The 15,827-nt window shown below is 44.4% G+C and overlaps 1 protein-coding gene across 1 annotated transcript in view; it reads right to left on the reverse strand.

The window, feature by feature from the left end:
* The window catches only part of LOC139054230 (transcription factor E2F5-like), a 56,458-nt gene extending 44,704 nt beyond the window's left edge, over positions 1 to 11,754 (reverse strand). The window contains exons 1-3 of the mRNA XM_070530935.1: positions 11,596 to 11,754; positions 9,478 to 9,587; positions 6,135 to 6,405 (exon numbers count right to left, since the gene is read on the reverse strand). Coding sequence (XP_070387036.1) covers positions 6,135 to 6,405; positions 9,478 to 9,587; positions 11,596 to 11,706 — 492 coding nt within the window. The 5' untranslated portion in view covers positions 11,707 to 11,754. The remainder of the gene's footprint in view (positions 1 to 6,134; positions 6,406 to 9,477; positions 9,588 to 11,595) is intronic.
* Between the last annotated feature and the right edge of the window lie 4,073 nt (positions 11,755 to 15,827).

Below are 15,827 nucleotides of genomic sequence, written 5' to 3' on the forward strand. Positions count from 1 at the left end.
ATCGTGCGCTGGGCAAATGAGACAACAGCTCACGTGCGATGCCGTCAGGAGTGCAGTGCGTAGAGCGGGGGGGAAAAAAAAAGCGAGGAGAAAAAAAAAAGCGAAGGCTGTGACGTATGCGTCACGCGATCCTCAAGGTTCGATATGGGAGAATGCAGGGAACGAATTTCGCTTGCGGAGGCTAGACGGTGTGGGGATGCGCGACCTTCGCGCCTCCCCTGATGTTTTTCCCGCATAGCGCGTCTCCTGTAGTGCGGCTTCGCCGCACATGCGGCGGTCGGAATGGTACAGGCGCAGTCCGAGAGATGGCGCGAGTGTTGCGCGGCTAACGCCGCGAGGTTACTTGGGCGCCGAAAGGAAGGCGCTTGCTCCTCTTTGGGTTCGGGAAGCGAGCGGGTCGGACGTGCCGACCCGCGCGCCGACCGATGCTTCGGCGAGACCGTCTCGCGTGGCCGCCTTCGAACGCGCCACGATTCGCGTGACTATGCACGCGAACGACCCGGCGTTGGGATCCAGCATGGGGCGAACATATTCGCTCACGAGGACGCGGTGAGTCGGACTTCTAGATTTGTCGCGCGCCCATCGGCATGTTTTGTGGATAGCAACTCGGCTAGCAGGCATTGATGTATGAAAGGTGCAATAAATGCCCTTGTGATTGTGTGCACTACTGTGTTGTCGTTCCTTTGTCCCAAGAGTACGGTGTGAGAGATATCCCACTTCAGACCCCACATCTGGCTGCCCAACGTGGGACTCTTGGGGCATCGGACGATAATTTTAAGTGTTGCTTCGTTCGAGACCTTTGTTTGAACCGAAGCGTAGGCCTAGCGTGAATTTTGATCGCTAGCTTCGGCGGCGTGCTTTCTTGAGCGAGGTGACGGTGGCTGTAGTGTGTTTGAACATGTCAACATGCTAAGCCTTTTCGCAAGTGTTTTTTTTTTAATGGCATTCGGTGGTACGAGAGCCACGTGGTCTGCATCCTGGGAGAGCGAGGCTCAGCGCCCGCGGAGCATTGCCAAGCCTGAAGCGAGTGAGTACGGAAGCCTCGTGGGTGGTCCGAATTTCTTATGTAAATAGCTTCTTCTATCTCTTTGACTCGGATGAAGTCGCGGCTCTGGGAGCCGGGTGGCCGCGGGCCACGGGTGCCACTACGGGCTGACTGGTATTGCGGCCTGGCACCGGGCGCTCCGACACCGTCTGGGACGGTGGGCGCCGTCAACTCGGATGCTGTGTGCACCGAGCGGAGTAGGACCACCTCACAGAGCTGACGTCTCCTCGTGGCTGCCTGTTTTGTGCTCATTTTGGGTGTTGTTTTTGGATGCCGGTTGTTGTCAGAGTAGCGACGCTTTAGGCCTAAGGCTTTACGAAGCTGCCTGTCGCACGTGGTTGGACACAACCTAGTGGACCGTGGCGTTGAGGTGTTGCACTTTGCTTACCTCATTCTATTTAGCCTCGCACGAATTGAAATTACTCGTTCGACTCAAGGAAGCGTGCTTCGTTCACGTGAACTTAGCATCTGAGTAGCTGCCCGATCTTTTGCTAGCCGAGTTGAACATCGTACCACATGGGCGATACGCATGCAGAATTCCTCTCCCTTGCACTACTTTAGTGTTTGCCGAGTGTGTTGAGTTTACGCAGTGTGATTGGAGTCACCCCTGGTTTGCCGTCACCTGCACATCGTCTGCGCTGCTGCCCCGGACTACGATCGAGCCACCCCGGGCGATGGTGATGCTGTGGCCAGTTCGGCGCGGCGACTTCGGCGGCCTCCTGTATCCAGCTCACAACCCTCGGCGGCGGACAAAAGAGCCGGCGGTCACCGACAGCTACGGCGGCTCTTGCCAGCAGGGCGCGTCGGCGCGAGCGACGCTTGCTCGTACCGACTACTGCGTCGTCGTCTCCGGAATCCTGGCTTGGGATCGTGCCGTCGGGGCTGCAGCTGTGACCGGCGGACGCCAGCGGTGCACCCAGGGACAATGTCGGCTCGCATGCTATGGACAGCGTGTGGACATTTCTTCGGCGCGGCCACTGTTACATGTACCACCTTGTCGCGAAGCGCGCGTTGATGTGAGACCGAGTGACATGTTTCGCCGGAATATGTAGTGATTTAAGGTTGGGGGGATGTGGGGATGCGCGACCTTCGCGCCTCCCCTGATGTTTTTCCCGCATAGCGCGTCTCCTGTAGTGCGGCTTCGCCGCACATGCGGCGGTCGGAATGGTACAGGCGCAGTCCGAGAGATGGTGCGAGTGTTGCGCGGCTAACGCCGCGAGGTTACTTGGGCGCCGAAAGGAAGGCGCTTGCTCCTCTTTGGGTTCGGGAAGCGAGCGGGTCGGACGTGCCGACCCGCGCGCCGACCGATGCTTCGGCGAGACCGTCTCGCGTGGCCGCCTTCGAACGCGCCACGATTCGCGTGACTATGCACGCGAACGACCCGGCGTTGGGATCCAGCATGGGGGGAACATATTCGCTCACGAGGACGCGGTGAGTCGGACTTCTAGATTTGTCGCGCGCCCATCGGCATGTTTTGTGGATAGCAACTCGGCTAGCAGGCATTGATGTATGAAAGGTGCAATAAATGCCCTTGTGATTGTGTGCACTACTGTGTTGTCGTTCCTTTGTCCCAAGAGTACGGTGTGAGAGATATCCCACTTCAGACCCCACAACGGGGCCAGTGGAGAGAGCGTCTTGCTTGGCAGTGGAGCCCGCCTGCTGAAATCATGGGTTCGCAGCACTGAAATATTTCTATCTGGACTATTAACGAGCATATTTTTAAAAATTTTGCGGCAGACAACTTCCAGCGTATAACCAAAATTTGCTATGGGGCCTAGTGAGGGGCCCTTTAACACCAAAGTAAAAATGCTCAAGGCATAGCGTTTTTGTTAAATTTTTAACAAAAATGGTCACGAAAGGAAACCAGAAATTATTTTCATAGAACTGTCACAAAAACTCACTATCTTCTAAAGTATTGCTTCGCCTCTGTGCTGTGCACAGGATCTACAATAAAAGCTTCAATTTGGCAGATACCGATAACACACAAAGGTGGTCCATGAAAAAACATGCAGGAAAGCAGATATACCAGAAGCATAACAACTTAATAGCCACAGAAATTTTAATCTAAGTAATTTTCGTTTTCACTGAGAACAAAATTTGAATTTGAGTTCCACTACTACAATATTTTGGTTCGTACTTAGACTTCATTTCCTAGCATCTTGGCAGGACATAAAAAGCAACTGAACTTGCTGTGTAAAAAAAATGGGTGGTGTATCCGCAGCATTTGGTTTTCGGTTTTTGTTTTCTTTGTATATGCGGTGATTCAGTTTTACATTCTTTTTAAAAATTACCTGTGGCAGATAGCATAATTCTTGTTCTTGAGCTGGATTACTTAAAGAGGTGGCACATTACTAGCACGAGAAATTGAAATGCTTCTTAATCCAATTACCAAAAATTCACTAATTAACTCCTTAATTAGTTAGTTACAGCAAATATTGCAATTTACAAATCCTAGCCAATGAGCCTGCAATACGTATCCACTTGAAATTGATTTCCAGGATGACACCAGTTTAATATATTATTTCCCAAAATGTTGGACGAAATACATGGACATTCCAGTTACTTCTGTGCTTCAATACAGAAAAGAGCATTGTATTAAAAAAGTAAGTGCAACAACAGTGCATTTTTACAGCTAACTTGATGGCACATATCTAGAAACTAATGTTATTCTGGAAATTCATTCCAAGTGGATCCACCTTGTGAACTCCACAAGTTGGCTACAATCCGTAAATTGGAATATGTGCTGTAAAGTAACTAATTAAGAAGCAACCCGCCGCGGTAGTCTAGCGGCTATGGTGTTGCACTGCTAAGCACAAGGTCACAAGATCAAATCCCAGCCGTGGCGGCCACATTTCGATGGATGCTGAACGCAAGAACGCCCGTGTCCCATGCATTGGGGGCAGGTGAAAATTAATTCTAAGTGCCCCACTATGGCATGCCTCATAATCAAATCGTGGTTTTGGCATGCAAAACCCCAGAATTCATTCATAATTAGGAAGCTAATTAGTGAAATATCGTAAACTAGTTGAATATGCGTTTTGATTTCTCGTGCAAGTAATGTCCGCCTCTCTGACTAATCCTGCTCAAGGAATAGAATTACATTATCTTCAATAGCCTATTTTTCAAAATTCCATAAAGCTTAAAAATGATCACTCCATATATAAACGTGATAACAAACACAGCCAAAGATCTAACAATACCATTGACTTAAGTACCACAATACCCCCAATAATAAACAGCTGCACTTATTGCTTTCTTCAGGCTTGACATCTCAAAGGCTCTGTGCTGCGTTTCCCAATAGAAACCTTGCGGAATGCTGCCTATCTGGGTACAAGTACCTAGAATAGTAGAGACATATCACGAAACTAGTGAAATATGCTCAATAAAGCTGCCTATCAATAATATTCAGCAAATGTATTTGTCTTCTTTCGCTGGCTTCACAGTGACTGAACATGCATCGTGGAAGTGGTGCTCCCAGTTCACGTTCATGAAAGAGATTTATGGCCCACTCCACCACTTCACGTGTAGATGGCCACTTATGTACACTTCCAGTAACATGGAAGTGCGCAATGTCGATCTACCTTAACCCTTTATTGGTGAGTGTTGCATACATGCCACATACCAGGAAAAAAAAAAATTCTTGCAGAGTTTCAGTATTGAGTACGAAGTTTGAATTATGGGGTTTTACGTGCCAAAACCACTTTCTGATTATGAGGCACGCTGTAGTGGAGAACTCCAGAAATTTCGACCACCTGGGGTTCTTTAACATACACCTAAATCTAAGTACATGGGTGTTTTCACATTTCGCCCCCATCGAAATGCGGCTGCCGTGGCCGGGATTCGATCCCGCGACCTCGTGCTCAGCAGCCCAACACCATAGCCACTGAGCAACCACAGCGGGTGAGTACGAAGTTTCTGGCTAAGTGCATTCGGCCAACATTGAATGACAAGCAGTAAGCATCGTTTGTTGGTTTGGAGCAGAAACACGGGATGAAGAAGTTTGGCATGTGACTCTCTTTCCTTTGAAAGCACTGTCAGAGGAGACAGACCAATGTCAGATCTCCAGCTGCAGCGGTCTCACACGTGATGTAAAGCAAATGGAACGTACACCTAAGGTTCACACATGATGACAGTTGGCCATACAACCTCCAAATGAAGCCTTAGGCAGCTTGGGGTGAAGCCCACTTCCAGTTTCCCATCCTGCCTAGAGTTTTTTTTCCTCCTAGTCATGAAAAAAAAATTCAGCAAAATATGTTTTTCATTGATTATGCTTATTCTTGATTTGTTTTGCACATTTAGATAGAAAATAAACATTTTTCCTGGGAATTTATATTTCTCTTCCTTAAAGGGCTAAGGAGGCATACCTTCAGGATTTAAATTCTTACGAACTTCTGGCGATCATGGCTTTTAGTCCTCTATGCATACACCACCATCTGCCACTGCCCTGGTTTGTACTTCCCACCAATATGCTATGGGGTGAAGTTGAAGCACAAACCAAAATATTGCAATGGTGAAACTCACATTCAAAAAAGCTTTTCTCGGTTAAAATGCAAATTACCAGAGCACATGGTCATATGTGCTAGGTAGTTTTTATGTGCTTCAATGCATGAAACAGAGCTTTCCTAAAAGATGTAACTGGAACGCCAATGTATTTCGTTGGGTACTCTGAAAATTAGTGTCTCAAAACTGATGCAGTCCTGAGAATTCGTGCCAAGTGGATATGCCTTATGAACTCACCATCTATAATTTGAAGATTTAAATATGTGCCATAAAGTAATTAATTAAAAAGCTAAAGAGTGTGATTATGGTAATTATTAATTGAAGCATTTTTATTTCTCGTAGAACTAATGGTTGCCTCATCGAGTAATTTAGATCAAGGGTTAGAATTTTGATTTCTGCCACAGGCAATTTTTATTTATTTATTTATTTCATACTACAGAACAAGAATTGGTCCAAAATATGTTGGACCTTAAAAAAAAGAACGCCCAGTATATACTCTTAATCTATACAGCGGCTGAGTAACAAACCATATCCTCACTCAAGGCATCAGTTTTAATGCAAAGGGGGTACTTATATCAAAATCACATACCTGCCTCAGGTCAGGTACACGAATGAATGTGTCACGTGGTCCTCGAAGGCTGAGCAAGGTGCACTCTGGAAAGCAACTTCGCAATGCCCGTGTGCTGATATGGGCATGAGCTGCATTTGAGGCATCCTCGGTGATATTGAGCAGGCTCTGCTGAGCCCAGACCTTATGCTCGTCCAGAGTTGCCTCAGCTTGCTCAAGTTCCTCTAATTCACCCTGTAGCGCTGTCAGCCGTTCGCTTAACTCTAGAGTATTGCAGCCAGGTCCTGCACCTCTGCCAACAAAGAAGCACCAGTGAACTTCTGCTCGATGCAATGCACAAAAGTTCAAGCAGTTGATAAGCACTAATCACGTCGGCTATACACACACAAGTCGAGATAGGAACTCTAGCTGATTGCATCTAGGTTGATACCATTTATATTTCTTGTCTGTGTATGCATGTGCACTTATGAGAGGTGGAAACGAAAATGTCATGGGCTTTCCCTCAAATGACAGAGGAAGCTTGCACTACGATATGTAAAGCTAGTATTTGCCCATCACTTTATGTATGAATGACAGCTGCAGTCTCATGTGGTAAAATGGTACATGGTACCGAGCTATTCGCACGGCTGCATAAGGTAACCCAACAGTGGCTACCAGAGCTTGGTCGTAGGGGCGGTGTCAAAAACATTGCTCCAGAAGGTGAAGGGAAAAAGGCATATGCCTAGCCCTGACCAAAAAGGATGCCAACCTGCTGTGGTGCTATACGTCCACAAGCTTTCCCACAACTTGAAGAAAGTCACTACTAGGTTTGGTGTGCCAGCTGTTTTCTCGGCACCATGCAAGTCGGCTGGACTTTGTCCGCACATACGCCGTGTTGACAAAATGTCAGGGTGCCAGAAAAACTGCACTAGACTACATGTGAAATGTGCGACGGGCGTTATATGAGATACCACTGAAATGTGGGAAGTCCTACATGGGACAAAGGGGGGGATATGTCAATGACCGGGCCCGGGAGCATGAATTGTCAATAATTAACAAAGGTAATGCACATTTACTGGTGCATTGCATAGTTCCCTTGGTAGGCAGATGCCAGCCACTACTGCATGAGATTAGGATAGTTATTGAAGGGAAAAATCAAACATCCACCCGTTCGTAACTATTGCTACAAAGAACTATTACATCAAACTCTTGCCTTGCTTCGTGTTGTCGACAAATTCGACTTCGCCCTGCCATCTGCTAGCCGCCTAATTAGCTCAGATGGTAAGCGGCTGCCCCGGAAAGGCGGTGGTCCCGGGTTCGAGTGCCGGACTAGGACGAATTTTTCTTCAACTGTGACGCTTTTCTTTCGAGGAACCCGTATGGGTTTCCTTTGTAGCAATAGCTACGAACGGGTGGATGTCTGATTTTTCCCTTCAATAATTACTTCTCTACACCTTGCGGGTTTCCGCAAAACTATTATGTAGAGATTAGGATACTTGGCAGGAGTGGTAAACGAGAAGAAAGGGGGTTAACCAAGGGGCCCGATTTTTATTAGTCATATCATAAGAAGCCAACAAACACTGACACCAAGGACAACATAGGGGAAATTACTTGTGCTTAATAAATGAAATAAAGAAACGATAAATTAATGGAAATGAAAGTGGATGAAAAAACAACTTGCCGCAGGTGGGGAACGATCCCACAACCTTCACACACAACCTTGGTAGAAGTGGTGATACATTAGCAAGAGAACTTTTGGAGGCATATCACATAAAAGAGAGAGGCACAAGTTGTATTAGTGATACATCTGTTTTTCTGTTTGACAATGAGATGCAGCTGTTAATAACATCACCGTAATCACTCTAGACAACACTGATGTACGCATGCGCATTTGTTAATTCTCCCTGCTCTGCTGTAAGAATAAAATCAGTTTAAGTTCAGTGCTCGACCTGTTGTTTCTTACTTGCCCTCCTAAGTCTTTGTTTTCCTTTTGGCGCAACAACGTATTGCCCAGCAACAAGTTCTACTCAATGCTAAGCTCCCCTCTAATTTACATGTGTCCCTGTAGGCCTGTTTTAGGGTGCTCTTCAGGCAACTTCTTTTAGTTAGTGTTGCCCTTAGATTATTTAAATGGTGAACATAATCACCATCGTCACTGCAGATGTGTCTTATGCATTGTGCCTGTCCAACAAATATTCCTCGCTTACAGTGTCGCTGAAAGCCATTTCAGTGGCACTGAAATGGCTTTTTCAAGCCATTTCAGTGGCAGACATCATGTGAGGCATTCCCTTAGTTGTGATCAGTGGCACCTATAAAGAAAAACATGTCCCTACATGTTTTCCCCAATAATATTGAAACAGAGTGTTGTTTGGTCATTCCTGCAGGTAGAGAATGTTTTAAGGTAGAGTTGAAACTAAGGGAACACCTTTTGACTTCAGATTCTTCAGTCTGCTTACCACTACCACAAACTGCCACGTCGGTTGCTTTCGACAGCACAAGCAAGACCAATCATCAGCATGAATTTTGCAGATGATGACTACTGTGTTGTTGCTCTATCATTATCTCAACAGAGGCAAGTTAGGTAAAAGGACCTGTTTGTTTATGCACAACAAATTTGAGAACAATGAAATTGCAGCATGCAAGCATGTAGTCATGTGTGCTCATGCCACCTTTTTGAAACCTTTTGCAAGCATTCTTTATGACAGAAAAAACTAAGGTTGGAAATTAAGAAGTCCTGAATTGTATGTTTCCTAGGGCACTTTAGAACTGTCTAATTCTTTTTCTTCAAACTTAAGGATAGCAAAGATCTTGAATGAATCTTGAGTATTCATGATTAGACAGGATCTTAAAAACAGTGTGCATTGCTCCATGAGTGGCCAACATGCCTTTATTTGAGTCTTCTTGTAGCACACCACCATATTTAGAAAGTTAGCTTGGACACCCTATACAAATAGAGAGATCTCAATAACAGCAGAATGGTGCTTCAGTAACCCACACGACATGGCCATAATTAAAATTTATTTTATTGTCCCTTCAAGCGCTGTGCCCACTATCATATGCAGCCACGTATCTATACAGTGCCGCTTGTTTGTCCTGTCAATTCTGGTGCTCTTGGCAGCATAGCAATCATAAGTTCTTTGAAAATGAAATATCCTGGGCAGGATGTTTTCTAATTTTATGAAATAACAACTTCTTGCTGGAACATGGCTACTAAACATAACTCATAATTAAAAGTAGTATACGTAGTAGCTGTGTTCTCAGCAAGAAATAGTTATATCATAAAGTTAAAACACACATCCTGTGTACAAGATTGCCCTTTCAATCACTTGCATACGCAATAAAGAATGGTGTAATAATAATGGAAAGCAATGAAACAGTTACTTACTTCCACTGAATGCTGTTTTTGGACTTTTTTTCAATGAGCCCAATTCCTTCCAGGACATTTGTGATGTCGTATATCCTTCTTTTCTGCCTGACTGCTAGGATATCGGCAGCCTGCAAGGGAAGGCACATAGAGAACTTGAAATGCCTATCATCTGCATATAATTTCTATTCCTCTGAAATCACCGACAGCAGGCCTTTCCAAACAAGGGGAAGAGATACACATAATAAAGAAGGAATACAATGTGTAGAATAAATCCATTCAATGTAAATACTTTTTTTTTTAGCTTAAAGGTACACAAAAGGTTTGTGTGATTCACATTGTGCAGTTCATGCCAATAAAGTGTCAGCTTTGTGTTCATGCAGAGCAAACCTGGCACCTCTTAAATCTTCCACAATTTGAGGGAATGCTATGAACTGTGTCTGCACAAAGCCTGTCCTTATAACGGATGCATGGCAACGTGTACATGTTGAAATGGTGCACTTTTGAAAACAGAAGCAAAGAATACAATGTATTTTGCGTGACTTCATTAAGTGCAAATGAACTGAATGGACCTAAAGGTGCACATGCTATTGAAATCTGTACACCCTCCTAAACTTGTAGCACGATTTCGGCATGCAGATAAGAATAAACCTCGCCCAACAACACATGGCGCTCCACTGTACCACTTCTCTAGATTCGTTGGTACAAAAGTGTGTCCTCACCACCACTATCCTCAATTGGGGTGTTATGATCACTAAAACCTCTACTCTACCTCTACTCTTTATATTCTAGCAACCATAGCAATGTTATGCCATAAACCTTTTTGATTGATGGTGAGGTGTCTTGCGGATAGGCACTCGCGGAAGCACATTCCAATGCAGCTGCGCTTTAATAATGTGTGAACGTGCGCCTAATCTTAATGGCAGAGTTGTGTGCGCAACTTACAAATTTGTACACAGTGACATTTTTCGTAGCGTGCAAGACGATTATTCACACTGTCAGACATTGCTGGTGGCGTACATGGTGTAGCGCTAGATTACTCTTATACGGAGATCACACGATGCACATCCGATCGCGATAGAATTTAGTGACCGCGATTGGCTTTCTTACGCAGCTTGAGCAAATGAACCAATCGCGGTCGAGAAATTTGATCCCGATCGAACATGCATCGTGCAACAACCGTACAGACACGCACACTGAAAACGCCGACAGGAAACTGGTACTGCAGGGGGAAAGTGGCCGGGCGTGCCAAGACTACTGTGTGATTAGTCCAAGCAGACGACACAGCGCGTGTAAAGTGCGTTACGCGCGGGTAAAGTGCTGCGCCAGCACCTTCGGCACCGCTTCTGTGCTGCACCGATGCCATTCACCACGGGTGAATAGAACGTACTTCATGCTAACGAACATTCACACAAATTACTGGAGCTAACAGAATCGTTCAGTGCAGCAGTTGAATAGGTACACAATACGTCCGCAGTTCTTTTTAAATCTAATGCAACTGACTAGCGAATATATATATATATACACACACACACGGCTGGGCACGCGGAAAGTGCAGAAACCAAAATTTACAATAAACATAAGTTCTGGGGTTATGCTGATCGCGCACGTAATCTAGTCGGCGCCAACACATTTACAGTTTTGTTTAAAATAAGGTTAACGACCAAGACATGACTACACGTGTTCATGAGCGTTGTAATCGTGTGTGCATTATCGAAACTTGCATCATAAACCGGGTGCATGGGAGGAAAGCTTGCCTTCGAAAAATTACAGGGAAATGCGACATTCGAACTGACAGAATCAGAGAACAAGTGAAGTAGTGGCATTCGTTGATGCAAAGATGCGATTTAGAGACGCATGCACTATTTGCTGGTTATGCAAAAACTAGAACGCGAACTCAAAAATTTTAGGCAGGTAACAATGCAACACGTCATTTCAAAGTCGGCGCATTCAGCATGTTCCTTTCAATTCGTGGAAACTTCGCCCACAATAAAATGAACGATCAGCATGCATACGCAGCCTCATTCGGGCATTTAAAATTGCCTGGCGTTGCACACAACAAACCCGGCACTCTAATTATCAACGTAGGTGACATAAGGATGCGTAAAGGGAAGAATGTAAGTTAATCACACATCTTACCACTTTCAAATCTAATACTCCATCAGGTGCTTCTTGCAGTAACGTCACGAATTTTGTAGTTAACAAACCTAAGCTTTTCTCGTGACGACTTGGTGCACCTGCGTCCGCCATGTTTACAGCGTGCGAGGCCGTTAAGAATCTCGCCTGCGTCGGTTTTCAGCGAGAAGAAGAGAGGGAGAGGAACGTGCGAGGGGGATCATGCGAGAGGGTGAGAGCATAGGCTATCCACTTTGGCATGGACGTGTGGTTGGCGTGGTCATATGTGCACACAGAACATGTGGTCGGCGTAGCCGGCAGTGGGGCACGAGTGAACGTGAAAGCAACGGGTTCTTTTCCATAAACACGTAAATGAGTTGTGGCCGAGATCGCCAGCGAACTAACCGTCGCGTTGTAGACCGGCATAAATGTGCTTAAAACACAAGATGAGCGATTTATTGGGTTTTAAAAACACTGTTGGGTACCTGCGTGTTTCAGGGAATTAAATAATTTGGGGATTTTCAACGAGGCTTCGTTTGAAGGGTGCGATTAGGAGTGGGACCCGGTGCAGCCCGGGCCACTGGGTTGTGGCACATGTTTTCTGTGCCAGAAATGCGCCGCTTCAAAAACGGCCATGTCTACACGCAGTGTACCGCCCCTCGCGTAGTGCCTGTGTGCGCGATTGTGCATACTTGAACGCCTGGGGCGGTGGAGCCCTGGAAGGGGAGCTCCAACCGCAGTGAACAAGCAGTCTTTATTTCAATAAAGTTTTTTTTTTCTTTTTTTTTTCTTGTGATCGCCTGGTGTGGAATGCAATATGTGCCGATGTCGCGCGGTCACATTATAAGTGTTCGGTGGGCAACTCTTCATACAAGTACGACGACATGCTATGACAAAAAAAAAAAAAGTTACGCACATGATGGCAGCTCATGTAGTACACTAATTTACAAGATATTGAGTCAAATAAGTGCAACTTGTTTCTTAGAAACATAAGCCCGCAAGCTTAGTTGTAACGTAATGGGCGACCAGATATTGCAGCAAATTCCAGGCTAAATTATATGAGCCATGTGTTCCAATATTTTTAGCTTCGAAGTATCGGTTGTCAGCACAGTGCCAACAGGTAAAGCACATTGTTTAACTGTTCAATATGCAAATAGTATGAATTATAGGAGGTTCCTGCCAAACTTTCACAGGTTTATGGGTTGGTGTGCCAAAATTCAAAGATGCTGCCAAAGGCTCCACTACCTTGGCTAGCAAAGCCTTTTAACAGTTTTGTTGCAATGGTCACCAGGAGATAAACAGCAACATGGCTTCATACAGTGCTGCTTTCAGAAAAGAAGCACCAAGACTCTCAATACAGCCACCTGAAAGATACGAGCTATATTTATAGAGAAAAGGACACAAAGTACATGCAGCTGAAGAACATTACATGCATGCACACTCCACCACTTGCAACCAACAGAGAATATTCTACTATTCTGAGCCTAAAATTGTCACTATCTACACAAGCACCATACATATAACTCTTACCAGCAACAAGCAAGGACATTATCCAGACAAGCACTCACTGTGAAATTGCCTGAGCAAGTAGGAGTTACTAAAAAAAAAAAATTCTTGACACCATTTGTGAACCTCCATTGCAATAGGATGGATAGGTGGGCTAGTCGGCATTTCATTGTCAAATGAAACTTGGAAGACGAATGTCGTGTGTCATTTTCATTGCCTCTAGTTTTTCCTGTGTTCCAAGTCCCTTATGAGAACCTCCATCCTTGGAAGTGGGAGAGCTAGGTCAAGCCACAAAGGACAAAAGCAACTCTTTGTCAAACATTACGAATGTGTTGGCCAAGCAGTAGTGGGTCCCAGGCAAAGGGTTTTGAATATTCCTTTCTTTGTGCATAGGGCCCCACATCATTAAATGTATAAACTTTTCACTATGCAAATTCTGCAGTTAACCAAACCTGCATAAGATAAAAAGCACACCGCAATTTTGATCATACTCAGTCATGATCCGCCATGGTGGCTCAGTGGCTGCTGACCATGTCGCAGGCTCGATTCCTGGCTGCATAACGATGGGGGAGGAATGCAAGAGCACATGTGTACTATAGTTTGGGTGCATGCTAGAGCACTCCAGGTGGTTGAAATGAATCCAGAGCCCCCCACTCCAGCATCTCTCATGGCCCGTGTGTAGCTTTGGGACATTAAACCCACTAGTACAGCATTTTTATTTCATGAAGAATCTGAAAGTCAATCTAATTGCTCTAACTGAAACATGGCTCAGCAGCAAAATACTAAACTCTGAATTGTTTCAGTGTGATAAAAAGTATGCTGTCTACCGTGGTGACCACACTGATAAAATAGGGGGTGGTGTTTTACTCTCAATCAACGAGTGTTTGGATTGCTGCTGCATAGCAATCATTTTGAATATTGAATCTGTGTGGTGTTGCCTTAATGTGGATTTCAAGAAAGTGATTGTTGGTGTTTACTATTGTTCCCCTTCCAGTGATATATCTTTCTGCGATAGCTTGCATGACTGCTTACTTTAAATCGTGGTTCACTATCCCAATGCGCAAGTCATACTTATGGGGGACTTCAATTATCCTAACACTGTTTGGTCACACAAGTGCCCTTTTTCTAACCTACCGACTACTGAAGCCAACCATTTTATCACCAGCTGCATGGATTTTGGTTTAACACAAATCGTTACTTCACCCACGCGTGTTACTCCAACTTCTTCCCTTCTAGATCTAGTACTAACATCATCAGAAGAAACCACGTCATCCGTAATACATATGCCTGGCTTAAGCAAGCACAATATCTTGCATTTAACATTTGATTTGTCACATGCATCATCACCAAAACACTCCAAGAACATCAGAGACTATCGGTTATCGGTTAGTTATAGGTTATCTCGAGCACTCAGTGGAAACAAACTGGTGTACGTTCCGAAATAAAGTGTCCAAACTGATCAATCGTCATATCCCCCTTCGGCGCGTGTACTCCAATAATCAAGCTCCATGGTATAACAAATATCTAAACTGGCTTTCTAACAAAACGAGAAGACTTTTTCAAACTGCAAAGCATTCAATAAAACCTGCCCACTGGACAGCATACAAGATAGCTGCTTCAGCATATTCAGAAGCACTAAAGTCTACTAAATTCTCCTTCTTTACTGCAACCCTCCGAAACATTCTCAATACTAATCCAAAACGTTTCTGGAGTATACTTAAACCTGGCAACACCAATAAAGTGTCATAACTTGCACCCATCGGCAATTCTGTTCCTGACCATCTTTGTGCTACTGTACTAAATGATGCTTTTGTCAAGTCATTTTCTTGTTCATCCAATGACACCCAACGTCCCGAGCTTCAAATGTGCAATCATTTCGCTATGGATCCCATAGTGTTTGACTCGCATGGCGTTATACCGATTATTGACAATTTGAAACTAACTATCTTCTTGCATTGATGGCATCAATAGCAAATTTTTATGGAATACAAAAGAATGTAGTTCTATCATCCTTAAATGCATTTCCTCACAATCGTATCAGGATGGCGCACTACTTAAAGACTGGAGGATTGCAGTGGTTTTACCAGTACATAAAGCCGGATATAAACAGAATCCATCTATCGACCCATATCTCTCACATCAATACCATGCAAAATAATGGAACATATAATATTTACTCATCGTGTTAATTTTCTGGAGGATAACAGCTATTTCTCTTTAATTCAACATGGCTTCTGAAAGTTTTTCTCTTGCGATACTCGTCTACTTTCCTTCACTAACGACTTGCACTTCTATTTGGACTGTGCTTTTACAAATGACTGCATATTTCTCTACTTTGCCAAAGCATTCAATAATGTTAACCACTCACTACTTTTATATAAGTGTTCTAAAAATTTACCCAGCAGTTCCTAAATGAATTTGTGCATTTCTTTCTTCTCGTGTTCAATTTATCATCGCTAGTGATGCTAATTCCTCTACTACCCAGTTGGCTCTGGGGTTCCTCAAGTATCTGTACTTAACTCCCTGCTATTCCTAATTTGTATAAATGGCTTATCTACTGCTATTACCTCCATAATTTGGTTATTTGCTGATGACTGTGATTTACCGTAAGATAACTAACGATTCTGATATTCACTCACTCCAGTTCAATCTCAATAGCATACTTGATTGGTGTCATATTTGGAAAATGGAACTAAATATTAAAAAGTGTAAGTCTATGAGGGTATCTAGTTTGAATACAACTTTTCCAG

Source organism: Dermacentor albipictus, chromosome 1, assembly GCF_038994185.2.
Source record: "Dermacentor albipictus isolate Rhodes 1998 colony chromosome 1, USDA_Dalb.pri_finalv2, whole genome shotgun sequence".
Taxonomy (NCBI): Eukaryota; Metazoa; Arthropoda; class Arachnida; order Ixodida; family Ixodidae; genus Dermacentor; species Dermacentor albipictus.